The sequence below is a fragment of the Lampris incognitus genome, chromosome 3 (genome assembly GCF_029633865.1).
Source record: "Lampris incognitus isolate fLamInc1 chromosome 3, fLamInc1.hap2, whole genome shotgun sequence".
In the NCBI taxonomy this organism is placed as follows: Eukaryota; Metazoa; Chordata; class Actinopteri; order Lampriformes; family Lampridae; genus Lampris; species Lampris incognitus.
Window position 1 is genome coordinate 53,340,346 of NC_079213.1, and position 16,143 is coordinate 53,356,488.

Consider the following 16,143-nt stretch of genomic DNA (forward strand, 5'->3'; position numbering starts at 1 on the left):
GCAGACATAAACATTCACACAAACCACACTCCAAACAACACCCACTACCAGGTCCGGGTCAGCTTGGCAGGAGTGTGAATGGTTCAGGCCTGATGAGCCGTGATGACTCACACCCCCACACCCCGCTACTTTAACTCCATAAACCACCTGAGCACACAATAAGCACTGTGATGATCAGGATGGGTGGGTTGTCTGCGGGTCAGCATGGGTGGGTGGTGAGCTGGGGGGCAGCTGTCGGACTAGCTCCCGCTGTGTGGCTTTTCTGTGATGGGCGGCACAGGTGCAGGAGGCGGCTGGGGGACCGTATGGCTGGCTGTCCACAGATGCTGGCGGTGCCTTATCTGCCCCCGGGGGGGGGGGGGTTTCCTGTGGTGTGTGCGGCAGGATGGGGCATCTTCCTGGTGGCAGTGTGGTAGGCCTCAGCCCTACATCAGTGTGGATGGGCATGGGGCCTCCTCTACCTGCCCACTGGATGGGCAGTCCGGCGGCATGTCGGTCTGTTGGTTGTGGAGTCCAGCTTGTAATTTTGGGGAGTGGTTTGTGCTCCTTGGGGGCGTGCGGGGCTGTTGCTCTAAGGGCTCCTGGCCCCCCTGTGGGCTCGGTGTTCCTCTGGGATTGCATGGATTTGGATTCCGGCTGTTCTCGTGGGGTATCTGAACAACTGCAGGGCTCCTGGGTGGCTACAGAGCCTGTCTGCTGCTCAGAGGCACTGCGGGGCCCCTGGGTGGCTACAGAGCCTGTCTGCTGCTCAGAGGCACTACGATAACTAGCGGATCTGAAGACACCACAATTTATTGGGATTAATCATGTGGACTCACAGGTTGACACTTCATATACACGTCACATGGGGACACTAGCATCTGCCACAGACTCAATCGAACACTCTGGATTACATCTTTCCTCTGAGTCCTTTCCCCCCCATCTTTTTCTTTTTTCTGTCTTCTCCTTTATTGCTATAACTGCTATCCTAAACTGACATCAATAAAATCAATTTAATTATGTTTTGTCGAACACATGCTTATATGTGCTTATATGTCTATGTCTTATCAGATAAATGTCATTTCTAATCTTCTTCCTCGTTTCACTTGTAGTGATCGTCCCCCTCTTGGAGAGGCGATGCTGATTGGTTGTTTAGCTGATCAAACACGCAGAAGAGAAGGACCAGTGGCAGCTATAAATGGATAACAAAAGCCCTGTTTCTTGTCATCCCACAGATAGATAGATAGATTGTTTTATTAGCCACACAACCAAGACCAAGGATGAGGAGTTATCATAAGCAGTTCTTGAAAATTGATAAAGATTGCCTTTGCAGGTGGAGAACCTGAACTCCGCTTGCAGATCAACTCTGTCTAGGACACACCGTCATGCAAATACCCTGTGTTGTATCCAAGCCTTCTGACAGCACAGGCTTAAACACACACACAACACACACACACACACACACACACATGAAAAAATGCACCAAAGCACATCAGATGATCAGAAGCCAATTACATCCATGAATAATTTTCTTAATAACTTAGAAACTCGTACTGTTAGTACAGAATTAAATCTGGAGCTAGACAAACCTTTCTTAGAGGAAGTGTTAAGCTCTATTCAAAGTATGCAAAATGGCAAATCCCCAGGTCCTGATGGGTACCCCAAAGAATTTTTTCATAACCTGCCTGGCTGAAACCTTTTCCAATATTTTCAAATGTGCCAACTCTTAAAAACCCATAACCCACAATTTCCAGTATTACCACCCAATCTGGCATGGATGCACTCCTGGAAACTCCTCTCATGCCTAGAGGACTTATCTCACGGATCTATAACCAAATTATATCTTACAAAGATCATACTCTAAGCAATAATAAGTGCACCTGGGAGAAAGAGTTGGGCACAGAGCTTGATGATGACTGGTGGGAGAGGGCTACTGCATGTGTCAACTCCTCTTTCTCCTGTGCCCATCTGAGTCTAATCCAATTTAAGGTTCTACATCGACTTCATCTCTCTAAATTTAAACTTTCAAAATTTTACCCTGAAGTAGATGACAAATGTGACCGCTGTGCACAATCCCCAGCTGACCTAACACACATGTTCTGGTCATGCCCTATAAATGGATACGTTTCTGTTCTTCCTTTTTTGAAACAATTTGTTAAGTCACTGGAGTGGAGGTCCCACCTGGTGTAGGGATAGCTATTTTTGGAGTGCCAGACTTCACATTGATGCAGCTAAACACCATCACTTTCAGTTCTCTTCTTGCTTGTAGAAGGATACTACTTCTTTGGAAGTCCCCTGCACCCCCTTCATCATCATCCCTGATAGAGGACACGATGATGTTCCTTAAACTAGAAAAAAATAAATTTGCCATTCGCAGATCAGCCCAGACATTTCAGTCTACCTGGCAGCCCCGCTTATCTTATTTTGACCAACTAACAGTGCTTCCCTATGATTAAGACCACTTGTATTATTGGTATTATATGTCTTAAATTTAATTGGATGCTGTGTATCAGTGTAGACTACTATACTTACGGCATATGGGATATATTTTTCTCCAATCACTAAAATCTATGAAAACATAAAGCATGACTTATGTAAACAGAAATGACTACTAATAGTTTATTTGTGCATGGTGCTCTATCCTCATGTTCCTGAACTTGGTACTTATGAGATGATTGAATGCATCCTGTTGATGTAAAGCTCTGTAACCTATTTTATTTGTATTTGTTAGTTTTTGATTTATCTTATAATTGTTATCACTTTAATCAATATTTTTTTTTTTGTGTTTTTGCATCAGCAACGGGTGCGGGTTGGGTGGGAAGGGGCTGGGGGGGTACCAAAATATGGATGGACAAGCATGTCCATTTACTTTTTTTTTTTTGTACACCCAATGTTCCGTCAAATAAAATATTATTGAAAAAAAAAGCACATCAGGTGACTGTAATCATAACCAAGATAACAGTCATTCAGCATGACACGCAATCAGAAGATGGCTGACAATAATCCAGACTTTATACCCCACCCCCTTTAAATGGGGCAAAACATAAAAAGAAACTAAGAATACAATTCTAAAAAATAAAAATAAAAAACTACAATGTAGTTCATTTCAATCCAGAGTTGTTTAAGTTTACCACAACTGGAAGTTTTTGATTCAGCTGCACCACATCTGCAGAAAAATAATGGAAATGAGTCGACCTCAATCTTAAAACCTGCTCCTGCATCAGGAGCATTATCACTGCATCCACAACAAACCTAGTGACGGTGAACACTCCAGTCAGCTAACCTTATTAATAATAAAATGTGACATAGCCATGTTCTTCAAACCCAGCACTTACCCAGCATATCCGAGTCCAGGCTGCCCTGGCTGGAGACCACACTCTGGACACGGCTGGGCCTGAGTTTACCGCTATCTGTGGACAGAAGATTTGTTATTTCCACTGCAAGGTTCAGTCTGTCCAGGATTACCAGCAGAAATCAAACCCAGAGATGAACAGATATCAATGGTAGAACATGTGCCCAACGGAGAGCGGAGGGGGCCATTATATTGACTAGCGCACCTCCCTGCATACCCTCCTCATCCCCTTTTCATCTTGTAAAAAAAGGAGCCACTAGGATTCTTAACTGGACAAAAAGAAAAAAAAAAGAAAAGAAAAACAAACATTCCACCCTTGTTTATGGACCCTTATGTTGAACATCTGTTAGTTTCAGAATTGACGGAAAAATGTAATGATGCCTTTAAGGTAACGTTAGCCTGTTACAAACCTCTACAGCAGACCCTCTTGATACTATAGAAGACTACCTATAGCCTGAAAACAACTCCATGGGGGATAAGAATAGAGAAAAAGACCAAGGACAGTTCCTTCACAACGAACATGAGCTACAAGTTTTGTTGCAGCAGTCAGCAGTGTTGCGGCGCACAAGAAGTGCTCGAATTGTTGGTGAGTAATCTTCTGACTCCTATCCGACAAGGTCACACATACCAACTGTGAAAGAAGGAAAGGTCAAATATGCAAACCACCATCACTGCAATCTCAATGCATCCTTCAATAAACATAAAGAAAATAAGCAAAATAAATAAATGGGCTACAATATTCACAAACTGCCCACCCAGTAAAGGCTTGTTAATGCTCCAAACACACTCACGTGCTTGGGACTGTTTTTTCTGCACCACTGATACATCATAGTAGTAAAGAAGCCTCTTTTTTTGGGGGGGGGGGGATTTGAGATACTTTATTGATCCCTGTAGGGAAATTCCTCTCTGCATTTAACCCATCCTAGCTGTATAGTGAGGAGCAGTGGGCAGCTGCTGTGCAGCACCCGGGGACCAACTCCAGATCTACTTGCCATGCCTCGGTCAGGGGCACAGACAGGAGTATTAACCCTAACATAGTATTAACCCTAATCTTTTTGATGGGGGGGGGGGAGCGGAGCACCCGGATAAAACCCACCGCAGACACGGGGAGAACATGCAAACTCCACGCAGAGGACGACCTGGGACGACCCCGGGGCTCAAACCCAGGACCTTCTTGCTGTGACGCGACCGCGCTAACCACTGTACCACCGTGCCGCCCGGATGTACAACAGTGTCTAGCAATTTCTTTGCAAACTGAATCTGTGCTCAAAGTCACATACATAAGACTTCACTGAGTCCAAGTACACCACATTTTAGCTGTTACACACAACAGAGCAACTCCTGGTGCCTGCTCAGAACAGTTAAGCTGCAGTTATTTCATGTATTTCTAAAAATAAATCTTCAGAGGATGCCACTGTGTACTGCAGCATTTCAGAACAAGTCTAATTAAGCTCCCGATTAAAAGGAGATCTAGAAGAATGATCATTTGGAAATGGGCTGAAAAGGTAGCAACTGTGGCTTGCGCCTCCTGTCACATGTTAGGGGAAACAGCAACACCTTTGAAAATGTTACGTCCCCAATTATTTAGACTATGTTATGTGCTTAATGGACGGAACCACAGTTAAGTCAATTTTATCTGTGTAGCCCATTATCACAAATAATGGGCTACACAATGGGCACCTTATCACATGGCTCGTGGGCCTGTATGTTCACTGAATGTAGTGGTGGAATGTAACGTGCAGAGCATCTTCGGATACTTCATTTATTTACTTATTCTTTTAACTTATGTGAATTTTTGTCCTTGCATGGCCACACGAGGGCGCCAGTGTGCATCCCTTGCCGATGTACTGATCTGTCCATTGTCTCTGACATACTGCTTATTACCGCTTGTCTTTGGGTTTGTGTATGGTCTGGGTATATTGTGTATGGTATGGAAAGATTGTGTATGGTCTGGGTATATTGTGTATGGCAGTGTTTCTCAACCGGGGGTCCGCGGACCCCTAGTGGTCCGTGGTGTAATTGCAAGGGGTCCGTGAAAATAAAATATCTTTAAAAAAAAGATCCTATGACATTTATAGAAATAGGATTATTTTACTCAAATGTGACTGAGACCTTTATCTACCTAAACTATAAAGGGTAACAGGACTTTTTTCTCTAATTACATCTGTTTCACAAGTGTAATTTATTGTATTTTAATAAGAGATCTCGCTCCCGTTTGCATTGTTAAAAGTTACTGCACAAAAATTCTGTTGTTACATATATCTGAAAGTTACTGCATAAGAATTCTGTTTTGTTAACTATATCTAAGCTACAACTGAAAGCTCTTATTTTTGTCCCAAAGAGTGAATAAATGCTATAATGCAATTTAAAATGCAGTTTCTACTGTTTCTATCAAATTGCAACCCCCCTCCCCCAAGATCAGGTGGAGGGGTCCTCAGGGTAGATCAAAAATACGCAGGGGGTCCAGGACCCCAAAAAGGTTGAGAACCACTGGTGTACGGTATGGAAAGATTGTGTATGGTCTGGGTATATTGTGTATGGTATGGGTAGATTGTGTATGGTCTGGGTAGATTGTGGAACTGAATTGCCCTTCTGGGATAAATAAAGTTGTCTGAATATATGAAGAATATGATGAGTCGTCTGGGCACACTCACTGTGGGTGGTAGACTGCATTGACTCTGCTAGACTGATGGTGGAGGGGGTCTTAGGGGGTGAGGTGGGCTCGGAGTAGTGGTCAGCGCTGGGCTGAAAATGGAGGTGGGTGATGGCAGGCTGGCCCCTGCCCCCTGTAGTGCCGACCGAGCCCTGGGAGCAAGCATCTTCTGCTTCGGGCTTAATGGCTTTTATGGTCTCGCTGGGTTCTGAAGCTGGATCACTGTCAGCATCCATGGCGACATTACCAGGCTTCCCATCTTCAACCTGCTGCTGAGCAGAGAAAAATGACACTAAATACTGGGAGGACAGTTAGGGAATAACAAACAATCTTTACTAATAATAATGAATGAGTGGGGGCATCCAGGGAGTGGATCTATTCCGTTGCCTACCAACACAGGGATCGCTGGTTCGAATTCCCATGTTACCTCCGGCTTGGTCGGGCATCCCTACAACACAATTGACCATGTCTGCAGATGGAAGCCAGATGTGGGTATGTGTCCTGGTCGCTGCACTAGCACCTCCTCTGTTAGGTCGGGGCACCTGAGGGGGAACTGGGGGAAATAGCATGATCCTCCTAGGTGCTACGTCCCCCTGGTGAAACTCCTCACTGTCAGGTGAAGAGAAGCGGCTGGTGACTCCACATATATTGGAGGAGGCATGTGGTAGTCTGCAGCCCTCCCCGGACCGGCAGAGGGGTGGAGCAGCGACTGGGACGGCTAGGAAGAGTGGGGTAATTGGCCAAATACAATTGGGGAGAAAAAGGGGGGAAATCCAAAAAAAAAATGAATGAGTGAATGAATGTTACCAACCTCATTGTCCGCCTCTGTCATCTCGGTCTCCACATCGCTCTCCAGTGCTTTCCCTGGCGTGGAGTGACTAGAGGGAACTTTTGTTTTGTCCTCTACCTGTCCTCCAACAACACAATGACTGGTTTGTTGCGAGAGCTTTGCTGTACTTTCAGACAGTCTCTTGGTCGCCTGGATCCTCTGTGGGTGCAGCCGACTCAGGGACATGTAGTGGAAGTTGTCTTTTTCCCCGTTCAACACATAACCAGAGAAAGATATTCTCCGGAACTCCTGGAGAGCAGATAGGCAGTAAACAGTCAGATTAAGCTTAAATAGCCATGATTAGTATTGACACATATCACAAATCATCAAGATTTAGTTCTAAAAGCTTTGATTTATGTGAAAAGTTAGCAGAAGAACTTGATTTTTCATCTTCATTCATTCGTTCATTCATTCATTCATTATCCAAACCGCTTATCCTGCTCTCAGGGTCGCGGGATGCTGGAGCCTATCCCAGCCGTCATTGGGCGGCAGGCGGGGAGACACCCTGGACAGGCCGCCAGACCATCACAGGGCTGATACACACCCACATATTCATAACTAGGGACAATTTAGTACGGCTGATTCACCTGACCTACATGTCTTTGGACTGTGGGAGGAAAGTGGAGCCCCCAGAGGAAACCCACACAGACACGGGAAGAACATGCAAACTCCACACAGAGGACGACCCGGGACGACCCCCAATGTTGGACTACCCCGGGGCTGGAACCCAGGACCTTCCTGCTGTGAGTCGACTGCACTAACCACTGTGCCACCGTGCTGCCCATTTTTCATCTTAAATTAAGATTTGATTAATAATTAGATTGGATTAGATTAGATTGGATTAGATAATGATTAGATTAGATAATGATTAGATTAGATAATGATTAGATTAGATTAGATAATGATTAGATTACATTAGATAGTGATTAGATTAGATTAGATAATGATTATATTAGATTAGATAATGATTAGATTACATTAGATTAGATTAGATTAGATTAGATTAGATAATTATTAGATTAGATTAGATTAGATTGGATTAGTTTAGATAATGGTTAGATTAGATAATGAGTATATTAGATTAGATAATTATTAGATTAGATTAGATTGATTAGATGATTAGATTAGATTAGATTAGATAATGATTAGATTAGATGAGCTAATGATTAGATTAGATTAGATTAGATTAGATAGTGATTAGATTCGATTAGATTAGATTTGATCATGATTAGATGGTACTGGTATGCTCAGTTGGTAATGATAATGAAAAGAGGATATGGGTGCATTTCTGGAACCATATTCAGAGGCAGCTCACACAAAATAAACAAATCAAAACACACACACACACACACACACACACACACACACACACACACACACACACACACACAAAAGCCTGCGATTCCTCTACCATTTAACTGAAACAATTACTAATGTCATCCTCGGGTGTCCTTGCCTCTTTGAATTTCTCCAAAGACTGCTCAGGGCCGAAGACGAACTGCAGGGGGACCACCTCATAATGACAGTGCTGCCGGCCACTGGAGCGCAACACATGATCGGCGACCTTATGAAGCGTGGAGGAGCTGATGACCCGGGAATGACGCAGGGCAGACACAATCTCATCCTCCAGCAGCCAGCGGATCTGAGATAGGGAGGGAGAACGAGCCCAAAAGAATGTTTGTCATTATCGTTTCAGTGAACTTTAAAAAATTAAAATAAAAAAGCAGGCCAGCGCAATCGGCTCTGTGCATAACTGAGTGCAAGTCCACTGACTTCCGGTTTCTACTGCAGCGATCATGTGGGGAAGTTGTACATATCAAGTTATGTCCACAATTGTTATGTCAATTGTGGACGTAACTTGATATGCACAACTTCAAACTTCTCACCCATTTGCTGGTAGGTGCAGGTGAAAGTTTGTCGACAATTCTGTGCATGTAATTGACATTTATCCATGGTAAATCTTGCAGGCATCGCAAAAAATATGCCATTGTTAACAGCACACACCAGCAAACAGGAAAGTGGTATGACCGCTGCAGTAGAAACCAGAAGTCAGTGGACTACAGTTATGTACAGAGTAGATTGATGTCAAAGAAAAAGCTCCGGCATAGAGGGCCTCGGTGAATTATGAGGACTTTTACTCCAGAAAGGCTTGTCTAATGAGCCTCATTCTGTGTTCAAGTGGTCACACCACGGTGTCAGACCTAGTCATCATTTCAGCATCAATGTCTGCATTCACTGCAGCATTATAGAGTAAATGTTATTAAATGATATGCTGCAGAATCCAAACTGTAATATAAAATCAGTCAGTAAAAGAGAGACTGACTAAATGTAAGAAAAGAGCAATTTTAATGAGCCCAGCTCAACTCCTTCATGAAACTCACTTGTATACTTATGTCACCTGTCATTCCTCTGATCCATACTTATTATACAGAACTTCACAGTTCGTAGAAGCAAAATCACACCAAAGTCAGTTGAATTGCGATAAGACGTGGCTACCAAATGTGTTAAACGGCTACCTAATATGTGTTAAATGGCTACCTAACATGTTAAATGGCTACCTAATATACGTTAAATGGCTACCTAATATGTGTTAAATAGCTACCTAATATGTGTTAAATGGGAATGGCTACCTAACACGTGTTAAATGGCTACCTAATATGTGTTAAATGGCTACCTAATATATGTTAAATGGCTACCTAATATGTGTTAAATAGCTACCTAGTATGTGTTAAGTGGCTACCCAATATGTGTTAAATGGCTACCTAATATACGTTAAATGGCTACCTAATATGTGTTAAATAGCTACCTAATATGTGTTAAATGGGAATGGCTACCTAACACGTGTTAAATGGCTACCTAATATGTGTTAAATGGCTACCTAATATATTTTAAATGGCTACCTAATATGTGTTAAATAGCTACCTAGTATGTGTTAAGTGGCTACCCAATATGTGTTAAATGGCTAACTAATATGTGTTAAATGGCTACCTAATATATGTTAAATGGCTACCTAACATGTGTTAAATGGCTACCTAATATATGTTAAATGGCTACCTAATATGTGTTAAATAGCTACCTAGTATGTGTTAAATGGCTACCCAATATGTGTAAAATGGCTACCTAATATGCGTTAAATGCAAAGAAAAAGCTATTTTATTTTGCAGGTTATTTCAGGTAATTTGAGTTTGACCTACTGTCTCCTAATTTTTTTGTTGAGAAAGTTACATTTAAAACTGCTAAAGAGATAGAATTCCCAAAATTCTTCATCCTTTTAGATTGGATTCCTTGCCTTCCTTCAAAACACTGAACATACATGTAACGACATGGGAATTTGTTAATCAAATCTTAAAATAATGAAAGCAATTTTTTACATGGCAAATGTAGAAACTTCATCTTAAATCTTCTGTGACGATAAAGATTAAGATTATTTTGGTTGTTCAATTCTTCAAAAAGCACATATAGATAAACAAAAGACCATCCACTGAATTAGTGTACCTACCACCTTTATTATAGTCTTTTTTTGGGGGGGTTCCTCCTTTTTCTCCCCAATTGTAATTGTACTTGGCCAATTACCCCACTCTTCCGAGCTGTCCCAGTCGCTGCTCCAATCCCTCTGCCGATCCGGGGAGGGCTGCAGACTACCACATGCCTCCTCAGACACGTGTGGCGTCACCAGCCGCTTCGTTTCACCTGACAGTGAGAAGTTTCACCAGGGGGACGTAGCATGTGGGAGGATCAAGCTATTCCCCCCAGTTCCCCCTCCCCCTTGAACAGACACCCCAATCAACCACAGGAGGTGCTAGTGCAGCGACCAGGACACATACCCACATCCAGCTTCCCACCCGCAGACACAGCCAATTGTGTCTGTAGGGGCACCCGACCAAGCCGGACATAACACGGGGATTTGAACCGCCGATCCCTATGTTGGTAGGTAACGGAATAGACTGCCACACCACCCGGGCGCCTGATAACGGACATTTTAATCGATAAGACTCACCTCTTCTATTGTGGCCAACATGGCTAATTTATGAGGCACTGGCAGTTTGGACAGACGATCTCCAGAAACCCTGTTAAAAGACAAGGCAGTGTTTCTCTGTCTTTTACTATTTCATTTGATTCAGCTAAAAAACATTTTAACATTCTTTCCCTTTCAAACAAACTCACCCATCCACGCTATCTCCCCTTGGGCTGTCTAACACACACATAACCTCCTCGTCGGAGCGGTAGGAGGATGGCTGCCCTGGAGAACGGTTTAGTGAGACGCTGCTTTCGGAGGTGTACCTGCAGACAGCGGTATCTTATTTTAATACCAAACTTGGATAAGACATGTTTACATGTCAGAGTTTGATGCCAATTTTTAGTGCATTAATTAGTGCACCTGCTAGTGTTGTTACTAGCTTATCTGAATAAGCTGGACTATATTGGTCTCCTCGAGGACATAAATCAAGGCAACAGTAAAAAAAAAATGATAAAAGTACAATAAAGTGAATAAGAGACGGATTATTACAGGTGAAGGGTTATTACTTCAAGATATCTTTGAGTGGATGTTTATCACCTATATATTTTATATAATATCTTTGTCAATTGCATTAGTTACTCTTGTAGTGATTGTTCAATCCTGGACAGATCTGTGTTTGATTCTTAATCCCTGGAGACTTTGCCCTTACTGTGGTGCAAACAATGCCTATGCCATTACTATACCTTAATGGTAGCAGTTCAGATGGCTCTTTGTACTCTCTCTTCCCACTTCAGGGGCACTAAAATGACATCCTCTTAATACTACTAAAGAGTCACTTTAACTGTGAAAGACTAAAACTACTACTACTACTGCTGCTACTACTACTACTGCTACTAGTACTTTTGGCTGCTCCTGATAGGGGTCACCACAGCGGATCATCCATTTCCATCTCTTCCTGTCTTCTGCATCTTCCTCTGTCACACCAGCCACCTGCATATCCTCCCTCACCACATCCTTAAACCTCCTCTTTGGTCTTCCTCTTCTCCTCTTCCCTGGCAGCTCCATATTCAGCATCCTTCTCCCAATATACCCAGCATCTCTCCTCCACACATGTCCAAGCCATCTCAATCTTGCCTCTCTTGCTTTGTCTCCAAACCGTCCAACCTGAGCTGTCCCTCTAATATACCCGTTCCTAATCCTGTCCTTCTTCATCACTCCCAGTGAAAATCTTATCATCTTCATCTCTGCCACCTCCAGCTCCATCTCCTGTCTTTTCATCAGTGCCACTGTCTCCAAACCATATAATATAGCTGGTCTCACAACCATCTTGTAAACCTTCCCTTTAACTCTTGCTGGTACCCTTCTGTCACAAATCACTCCTGACACTCTTCTCCACCCACTCCACCCTGCCCGCACTCTCTTCTTCACCTCTCTTCTGCACTCCCTGTTACTTTGGACAGTTGACCCCAAGTGTTTAAACTCATCCACCTTCATCACCTCTACTCCTTGTATCCTCACCATTCTACTGTCCTCCCTCTCACGCATATGTATTCCGTCTTGCTCCTACTGACTTTCATTCCTCTTCTCTCCAGTGCATACCTCCACCTCTCCAGGCTCTCCTTAACATGCTCCCTACTCTCACTATAGATCACAATGCCATCTGCAAACATCATAGTCCACGAAGACTCCTGCCTGATCTTGTCCAACCTGTCTATCCCCACTGCAAACAAGAAAACAACTGAAAAAGACTATGTCCTACTATCATTCCTAGCATTATTATCCTACTACAGCCTACAGCCACATATGTGAGAAGATAAACCTAAACAGGTTTAAAAACAGATGTTCAAATTGGGTTTACCTCCATGTTTGAAATTGTTTAGTTTATGATGGGATCCTGTGAATGAGAGATGAGTGTGGGACAAGACGGGCTGGACATTGAGTTTGGCCAGGCTCTCTCGTCATCCTTGCACAATCGGACTCTATTGTTTTCCTCCATCACAGAGAACTGTGCAAGCAGGGGACTGCAGTTTGCAATGGGCTGGTGAGTTAGGACTGGTCATGAGGAAACCTTAATGAAGCAAGGCAGACTTGCACCATAATTGTAGCACAAGAACAGAACATTTCCAAGTATGCTGAACTTGTGGCAGAGGTTGGGCAGGATGGTTAGATATAGCTAGAGTGTGCCCAATAAAAATCGGTTTTCAACACTATTGGAACCACGCTCCCGTAAATCCACCTGGGGAATGTCCACTCTCTGGCCAACAAGATGGACGAGCTCCTACTCATAAACGGAAAAAACTCGTACGTTTCCAGATCTGGCCCCCTTGCCTCACTAGCATAGCATATATGCTAACATCACATACGCTAGTATATATGCTAACATCACATACGCTAGCATATATGCTAACATTATATACACTAGCATATATGCTAACATCATATATGCTAGTACCAAGACCGGCCCACCATGTTTTTACCCACATGGTTTTTAACTTGTAGGTGTCAGCAAACTCACTAGAATGGTCTAAGCCTAGGGTTTAGTTGCTCTTTAACAAGTGTTTTTACTCACCTATTGTGATGGAAGTTAGCCAAGACTTCAATCTCTTGAGGCAATGTCAGGACAAAAATGTCTAAGGTGACTGATAGCTCATTCAAATCCACAGACTGTAGGGAGTCAGTGTTCTCTAGGCAGGAAATGATCTCACCTGCGGTTGAAAAGAAAAATCCAGTCATACAACAAAACAGAAGGGAAAATTTCATTGTCACCATGGTCAAAGCGTTATCTAACGTTTCAACCAATAAATCAATTAAGCATTGATTTCAAGCGAGAGAGAGGCCAGTGGATAAAAGCTGCGGTGCTGTAACAGTGTGGTGCTCACTGAGGCAGGTGGGCAGTGTCTGTACGGGCATAGATCCATGGCAGCTCTTTATATTGACAGAACAGGTCAGATGAACAAATAGCGGGGGCATCTCTTGAAGCGTCCCTTCAGGCTCCAGTAGGGAATCGCCCTCCAGGATGCTGAAGGAGTCATCATCCTGGTTGACAGTGTTGGAGTCCGACAGGGACTGTTCCTCCCCTTCTTCCTGGGACTTGGTTCCGCTACGCTCCTGATATTCCACCTCCAAATCTGTGTCACTCTCCGTTACAATTCCACAGCCAGACACATTTTCTGCACACAGAGGAAACGTGCGTTGACAAGTGCACACCTTAATGTAGAAATATTTACGTAAACTTATATGAACACCTTCATATATCCTGGAGTGGGAGACTAAATTTACATAATCTGGGTCTCAAGTGGCTGACCTTCAGATTTCATAATCATAATAATCATAATAATAATATGAATATGAATAATAATATAATAATGATATGAATAACACGAATGATAATAATATGAATAATAATACTATGAATATAATATTAATATCATCATTAATAATAAAAATAATATTAATATGAAAAATATTAATAACATCGTTAATAATAATAATAATAATAATAATAACAAGATGAATGATGATAATAATAATAATAATAATAATAATAAATTTTATTTGTATAGTGCCTTTCAAGGTACACAAAGACACTTTGCATAAGATAAAATAAAACTTCAAGCAATACACCAGAAACATGTAATACACAACATGAATCATATATTACAAGCAATTCTGAAAAAGTGAGTTTTGACTAATGATTCAAATGTGGACAAATTGCTGCAGTCTCTGGTGTATTTCTTGGGGGGGGGGGGTCCAGAAGGAGGGGGCAGCTATGGCAGCTATTCATTTTAGCTTGGTATCAGCAGTGACCATTTGTACTGAAAGATGCTTGAAGTTGTCTTACATAGCATGACAAGGCTGTGGAAGAAAAAAATAACAAAGCAAGGTTGACATTTCAAGGAAGGGCATCCTTGGTCCTCACCATCCTCAGTAGCTTGTTCAGCTTCTGACACCACCTCCTCACTGGGTCTCCCCTCATCCTCATCATCAGAGTCCTCCTGATGAGGAAATAAACCTGCTGATCAAACCAATTTAACCACAACAAGTGTGTATAACAGTCAGGAGCACATGAGAGAGCTCGCAGGTGTGATCTCAGAGGTACGCTGAAAGGCTTTCCATCATCGCTTCGCTGCCCAATAATCCACTGCAATATATCATATGGCCTCCATTTTGCAACCAGCAGTTCTTAACATATACACCTGGGGCACATTCCGTTTTTGTCCCTTAGGCTAGTTCAGAGAGAATCAGGAAATGCGGCCAAAAGGCACGTCCTCCCATTCATTTTGAATGAGGGTAGTGCGTTTATGCTGCGGCAGTTTGCAGCAGGGGGTTCCGCAAAAAAACACACTGGCGTCCGGCAAGAAAGTTGAGCCAGATTCAACTTTTGCTGCAACGCAACCCAACATCACCCTGCGGTGGCCATTTGCGTAAGCCGGCGATTGGACTGAAGATGCCCACGAGGGCCAAGATTGCTGCGATGGCCCAGTGTGGTGACCACTGATCGCAACGGGCCATGTAGTCACGCCCACACCACCGCACACTGCAGCAGCCAGGCGCCACATTTCCTGATTCTGAGGGAATCTGCCTTAAGTTTGGAAAAGCTCTGGAGTTTGGTAACTGAACAAAAACATAAACTGCTCTTGTCTTCATTTTGCCCTGATGATCAGCTTAGCTGATGTGGAGTACAAAATGTACTCCATATGCACTCCGTATGTACTCTGTAGTTTTCCACTTCTCTGTGTGTATGAAACTTCTCACTCACTGCAGACACACATATCAACTGTTATCATGCTTGCCTCCGATGGGGCCACATACCAACTGTTATCATGCTTGCCTCCCCGTTGCCGCATCCCAGGAACTGCCCGGTGCAGCAAAGACAGGTGCAACGGACCCACAGACACACACCGGACACAGGACATGATTAACGTAGGTGTTTTCCTGCATTCCTTTGTAAGATAACACCTTGGTTAATGCAAGGAACATAGGATATGACGCGACGGACTGCTCTATAAAAAAACCACTACCTCCAACTCAAGTTAGAGCATATCCTGACAGACTAATGTCTCTTATGTCTCTCCATCTGCAGATGCATTAAAGATTCTCTGTTTGCTCCAATATTTGTCCGATGATTACTCTTCCCAGAGGTTTTTGGGGCAAGAGCCCATTAAAAGGATAAGAAAAATCCACAACAATTTGGTGTCAGAAGTGGGATCTCACGTCGCTCGCCAAACGGACAACCGGCTGACTGATCATCTCGGGACGAGGACATAGTCACCGATCTCCCAATAACCTCACCAGGTTTGAGAAGAAGAAAGGGAGAGGCGGGTGGTCCGTTTGGTCGGTGTCGCCGAGATTCCTCAGCACAACCCTGGGAG

General features: G+C 43.3%; 1 protein-coding gene across 1 annotated transcript in view; it reads right to left on the reverse strand.

Moving 5' to 3' along the window:
* The window catches only part of szt2 (SZT2 subunit of KICSTOR complex), a 176,826-nt gene that overhangs the window by 95,069 nt on the left and 65,614 nt on the right, over window positions 1-16,143 (reverse strand). Inside the window, exons 32-40 of the mRNA XM_056276743.1 lie at window positions 14,691-14,766; window positions 13,651-13,941; window positions 13,341-13,476; window positions 10,978-11,094; window positions 10,811-10,880; window positions 8,270-8,455; window positions 6,796-7,062; window positions 5,986-6,253; window positions 3,315-3,389 (exon numbers count right to left, since the gene is read on the reverse strand). Of these exons, the coding sequence (XP_056132718.1) occupies window positions 3,315-3,389; window positions 5,986-6,253; window positions 6,796-7,062; window positions 8,270-8,455; window positions 10,811-10,880; window positions 10,978-11,094; window positions 13,341-13,476; window positions 13,651-13,941; window positions 14,691-14,766 (1,486 nt within the window). The remainder of the gene's footprint in view (window positions 1-3,314; window positions 3,390-5,985; window positions 6,254-6,795; window positions 7,063-8,269; window positions 8,456-10,810; window positions 10,881-10,977; window positions 11,095-13,340; window positions 13,477-13,650; window positions 13,942-14,690; window positions 14,767-16,143) is intronic.